Below are 5958 nucleotides of genomic sequence, written 5' to 3'. Positions count from 1 at the left end.
AGGGGGCCAGAGATTTTTATAAGAAAAACAGCATGTTTTTTTTTCGACAAAGAAAAACAGCATGTGTCCCAAAAAAAAACATGCGAGAGGCCAAAATCGTCGGTGCCCAGTCACCATCCAGTTCACCGAATCCGGCCCACCGCCACGTGCTGACATGCACCCCACCTCACGGGGGGCCGGCCCTGGAAGATCCATCCACCCTACCGGGCCTATTTAACCACCGGCATCGATCTCTCTTCATCGCTCTCCTCCAGACCCAGACTCCCAGCACCAGTCCATCTCAAAACTCTCTCTACACGTGTCGACGCATCCTCGCGTTCGTTAGGCCGCGACGCCCGCTCGTCTCAAAACATGGAGCTCCCGGCCGCCTCCGTCCCCCACTCCGTCTGCACGGCGTACAGCAACCTCGTCACGACGACGGCGGCGCAGCATCGGCGCTCCCGGCCGCCGCCGCCGCGGCGCCCGCGGCAGGGCAGCTGCTGCGCCATGCTGAAGCAGCACAAGACGAGGCTGTACATCCTCGGGCGGTGCGTCTCCATGCTCCTCTGCTGGCACGACCGCGACGACTCCGACTGAGCCCCTCCGGCTATGCTTGGTGCAGGCCTTTTTTCTTTTCTTGTTCTTTTGTGTGAACACAAACGTCATATATACATACTCGAAGAGAGATGATGAAAGTGTTGGCTGGTTAGTTTGGCAGATTATGGAATGGAACCAAGCAAATGTACATGAAAAAGTTTCTTCTATAAGTATATGATTACATTGCCATTTCCCGGCCCGTTACTCCCTTTTTAGCATTTCCAATAATTATGAGAGAAATCTGTAATATCTATATGCTTTTTTTAGCTGAAATGTCTATATGCTGAATGGGCAAAAACTTATTACTTGTTCTTTTAGCAATCAGGGTCCAATTTTATACTCCTGTATATGGCCTTTAGTTTCTCGGCCACGGCCTTGCTCTCGTGTGCGTAGGCGGCCTCAACGTGGACGACCATGTCGCGGCGGCACAGGGGGCACGTCGTCACCTTCTCGAACCACCGCGCAAGGCAGCGGACGTGGAAGGTGTGTGAGCACGGCAGCCTCAAGTTGCCGTCGTCGTTGCCGCCCTCAGCAGTCGCGGTATCCTGATCCTGACATATGCAGCAGCAAATAGCGGTCCGCCACGGACAGCCCACATTGGGCGGCGGCCTCCCTGCACGCGAGCGCCAGCAGCTTGCAGACGGCCCGCACGAAGACGGTCAGGGACAGGTCGAGGCTGAAGCGCGGCGCGTCGCCGCCGTGATGGCCTTCCTCGTCGAGCCGGGCCCTCTCCGTGATGGTTCCGGCAAGGTCGTCGGGTAAGAAGCCGCCGTCCCAGTTGGTGGCGGCGAGGTCGAAGCCGCGGAGGGCCGGCGTCCGCGTGAGCATCCAGTGGATCTCGTCGCGGCAGGCCGAGCGGCTCCGTAGACGACGGTGAGGTGGCCGTGCACGCGCACTGTGCACGGGTGGCGTTTGCTTTTGGTTGGTGCGTCTCCTGATCGTGCCTAGTCCGGTGAGCCGGCACTCGGTCGCCGCCGCGGCCAGCGGCAGCATGTCCCTCAACGGCGGAGGCATCGCGGGCCTTCTTCCCCGGCCCCGCTGATCAGGGAGTACAGGAACGTTTGATATAGCCGCATTGGTCTCTGAGTAATCCGGGTCGGACTCAACAATGTGAGAGCAGACAGAGCAAAAATTGCCGTCCTGAAATCCATCCGAGGCCAATGCATAACTTGGCACTTTGGCAGGATTCATCAGTGTTCATGAAAACTTTGGGTACGTTTGGTGTAGCCAAAATATATATACTCCCTCAGTTTCTTTTTAGTTTGCATATAAGATTCGTCTCAAGTCAAACCCAGGAAAGTTTGACCGTGATTGTAGGAAAAATAAACATTCACAATGTAAAATTGATATCATTAGATGCATTATTAAATTAACTTTCATGTTGTATATCTCTAGTATTGTAGATGTTGATAATTTTGGTCAAAGTTTATGAAGTTTGACTTAAGAGAAATCTTATATGCGAAGTAAAAAGAAACTGAGGGAGTACCTTACTAAAACTCCTTCCAATCTTTGTTTGGATGGTTTCCAATTCCAATCTTTCAGCGTGTTAATTGTTTTATCGCCGCCAAAATATTATAGCAAGAAGCAAGATAATGAGCTTACCTTTGAAGCTATGTTGAATAACTGGAGAGCACTACAGTACAGGTTGTTGAAGCACACATAAAGGAATAAGGCGCCTATTACCTAATTATAATAAAAATATAAGATGCATAACAGGTGAAATAAGTAGAGTTTTTTTCTGACGGAGGGAAAGAGGCCAACCCATGGAATACTTATGTGTTAAGTGGATAAAGATACCATACCAATTGCCTCTTTCAAGTTTTCTAGTGCTTTACATCCAAAGATATGCTATATATACCACTACCAGCAAAGATTCATCAGTGAAGAGAACCTCCTGGGAAAGGAATGTCAGAGACAACTGGAAGAGATAACCACCATGTGCAGCATAGTGTAGAGAACCCTCAGAGTCACATTTTCTGCTGCATTTTTTCTTTCAAAAATAATAAATGAAGGGAACAACTTGGTTGATTTGTTACAATCATATTAATTCAGATAACTGCCAATGGTCTCTATTGGTATTTTCTAATCATAAAGATATGTTCGGACAAGCACGTAATAAAGATGGTGCAATGCAACACAGATCGTTTCGTTACAAACTTACAGTGGCAAATACATCAATCACTCGAGAACAAAATCAAATGGCAGTAACTGAAATGCGGCACAAAACAGACTAGACTTGGAACAACACTGGCCTAGTACCTAAGAAATATTAGAAACACGAATACTGGCACGGGCGGCCTCAGGCCTACTGACAACGCCAACATGGGTGAGTAGTGCCCACATGAGTGTAATCAGCTCGCCGCCCCAGGCAATTGCCTCCGCATGCCCATCGAAGTTATCCGACGGAGCAATATACAGGATCACCTCACACCAAAATCCAGCCAGAACCTTCCACCCCTCTTCCTCTTCTTCAATCCACCCCACCAGTTGCTCGCCAAGCTTCGCACCATCCTTGAGCACCTCATGCTTCGACCTTGCACGCAGCAACTCAACCAACTGCTGATATTCCAGTTCAGGTGTCAACTTGGCGACGCGACCGGCAAGGACACGCTCAACGTCTTACTTGGTGGCCTTGCAAAGGCTCTTGCTCCACGCATAGTCATCCAGAAGTAGCTCAGGAGAATATGCCACTAAGTAGGCATAGTAGCGTGAAAAGTGGCTGGCAGCAATCTTCTTGCCAGAAACTGGTGATGACTGTGGGTGCCTCACCTCAAAGATGCTTGTGGCGATGTGCCATGCAAGTAAGGCGTCAGATGTACCTTTGGTGCTTCATGCCACGAGGAGGTTGACCCCGACTTGCACGCCGAGTTGCAAACATCTCATGCCATTTCTGAGGTCTCCCATGCTGTTTCTTAATGTGTTGGCAATGGTAGTCTTCACCTCTCTTGGTGTGTCGATGTTCTTCTTTGGCCCAGGAAGAGGAACGAGACGCCCAACAAGAGCCACCGGCGTTTTTCTATGAATGGGCACTGATTCATTTTGTCCCGCCAAGGCTTCACTACCTTGCATCTGTTTGTAATAATAGGCCAATCCATTTTCGCAATGTAGGATATCCACGCCAAGAATCATGGCTTACATAGCGGCACATTAAGGCCACTTCAGTCCAGTCTGAGCAGATGTAGGATGCAATATCCATCACCTCACAGAGCACGACTAATGCAGCTAATGAGAACAATGGCAACAAATCAAACAATAAATTTCCGAAAAGCATCTCAGAACCAACTCCAGTATGATCCCACTTGCACTGGACACGACAACTTATCTAGTGTGCACCCATGTCACTCCAATAGTAGGGTAAACTTATCTTTAGAATAATTGCGGCCTATAAACAATAACCAATGCTTAAGAGTGAAAGGAATATGCTCAAGATGGGCAGCCAACTCTTGGAGTATGAGGTTGGAAGGGAGGAATAATAATAGTCATGTAGAGAGGAAAGCTCATATGCAATCAACCCAAGTACCCTTCCACCATCCCTATCCCCGGCCAACAGATGCCATAAGAAGTTACAGGCCTTTATGAAGGCAATTTCAGCGGCAGTGTCTTTTGTGAAACGACACCTTTGCAGCTTGAACCAAGCAAATGAAAACCATAGATCCTTGAGTTGTGCTGTTGACTTGTGAAAGATGTCTTCCGACTCCCAGACTTTATCAATGGTCACTAAGCCATTGTTGTTCATCCCCGTCCCATCACCTCTACTAATAGTTTAACCATGAGGGTTCTTCTGTACCAACAATGTGTCCTCTACTGTGACTATAAGAGGAGGAGGCATATTTTCACTGACTTCCTTGGCATGTTGACTTCTATCTGGTAGCTGCTCCATGTATCCAACAATAAGACGAGGATTGTGTCCAAACACGAAGGATTGTCTAACACCGTACCATGCATAATACTTGACAAATATTTGGCAATGATAAGAGCCAATGATGCAAAAATGGCAAGAACAGACACTGAGGTGACGTATCCTTTTATATCTTCTAGGGATGACAAACTTCGATTTGGACCTTGCATGGTGTCGACCCCAAGATAGGTTGTCCATATTGCTTGCACTAGCAGTACTGCAAGAGGCGCAATGCTTCGACCTTCTCGAGCATGAGCGGCAACTATTGTGGTTGTATTGATACCAACAATCATAACAATGGAAATCCATACTAAGACCAGGCCGGGGTTAATGCCTGGATCGCAATTCCCCGTGGCTATGATATTATAAGGAGCCATAACAGCGACGATATACTGAACATCAGTGACAGAGGCAATATAGGAGATGATAGGCAAGAACAGGTGGCACCAAGGAAGAGGTAGCAGGTCAATGGATGGTGACGGTAGCGATGGCCATAAGCGTCTATCCCGGCCATGATTCCCATCAGGATGGTGTTCTCCACCAGGAGAGCATTCACTTGCAACATCTGCCGTCCCATGAACTTATCGAAGTTTGCCAATGCAGCGGGGGTGCAATCAGAATATGGTGCTTTGTCCATGATCTGTCTGAGTATCAAATCTGAACACAAGAACAAAACAAACAAGATCAACATTAGAACAACCAATTAAGTAGCTATAGATTAGCCTCATCGTCAAATCAATCATGTTATCTTAAAGACTGGTTTACCTGAAGGTGGCAGTTGAGTAAGCCAAGTGCCTTGCGTGGAAGCTCTGGAGATGAGTGGACACCGAGATTACGCTTCTGATTGCGTTCTATAAGATGAGGATAGAAAGCCCTGGAGCTGAGTTGAGCTAAGAGCATCTCCAATAGATGATGTATATTTTGGTGCTTCAAACCGGTGATGGTCCAAATTTGAAGCAACAAATAGTGCTTTTTACATTTCCAAAAAAGGCTCAACTCCAACAGATGATCCAAAACGGAGATGTAAAAAAAATAGCAACTCCAACAGATGGTCCAAAACGAAGATGTAAAACTGGCCGGCGGCTGCGCGGCTGCTGTTCAGCCACTGTACAGCCTCACATATCGCAAAAAACATCTAAAAACAACATAAAAAATTATAAATGTCCACAATATTAAATTATTATATAGTTTTTGAAATCCACGAGATCAAATACAGCACAAATACAACATAGTTTTCTACAATACAACATAGTTTTTCACAAACAAATAATGAATCTATGCGTCTCTTTCGCCATGCCATTTCCAATGCTCTTTCATCAATTCTTCTGGAGTTGATCATTCACATCGGTGTCTCTAATCTCACTGTACACCTTCATGAAACGTCTGATCCGTTGTTCTTTTCGCATGGGGTTAACAAGAATGCCCATCAAGTGATAAAAGTTGTAATCTAAATTTTTTTCCACACTCGTTCTCAATGATCATAT

The 5958-nt window shown here is 47.0% G+C and overlaps 1 protein-coding gene across 1 annotated transcript; it reads left to right on the top strand.

Moving 5' to 3' along the window:
* The first annotated feature begins 251 nt into the window (after positions 1–251).
* LOC119271291 lies at positions 252–780 on the top strand. Its single transcript, XM_037553177.1, has one exon. The coding sequence runs from the start codon at positions 352–354 to the stop codon at positions 574–576; it is 225 nt and encodes a 74-aa protein (XP_037409074.1). The 5' UTR covers positions 252–351; the 3' UTR covers positions 577–780.
* Positions 781–5958: the final 5178 nt, after the last annotated feature.

Source organism: Triticum dicoccoides, chromosome 3A (genome assembly GCF_002162155.2).
Source record: "Triticum dicoccoides isolate Atlit2015 ecotype Zavitan chromosome 3A, WEW_v2.0, whole genome shotgun sequence".
Classification (NCBI taxonomy): domain Eukaryota; kingdom Viridiplantae; phylum Streptophyta; class Magnoliopsida; order Poales; family Poaceae; genus Triticum; species Triticum dicoccoides.
Note: the sequence above shows the minus strand (reverse complement) of the source record. Positions and strands in the feature narration are given on the sequence as shown.

Coding starts and splice junctions, on each gene's coding strand:
- LOC119271291 (XM_037553177.1), top strand. CDS start 352: ATGGAGCTCCCGGCCGCCTCCGTCCCCCACTCCGTCTGCACGGCGTAC.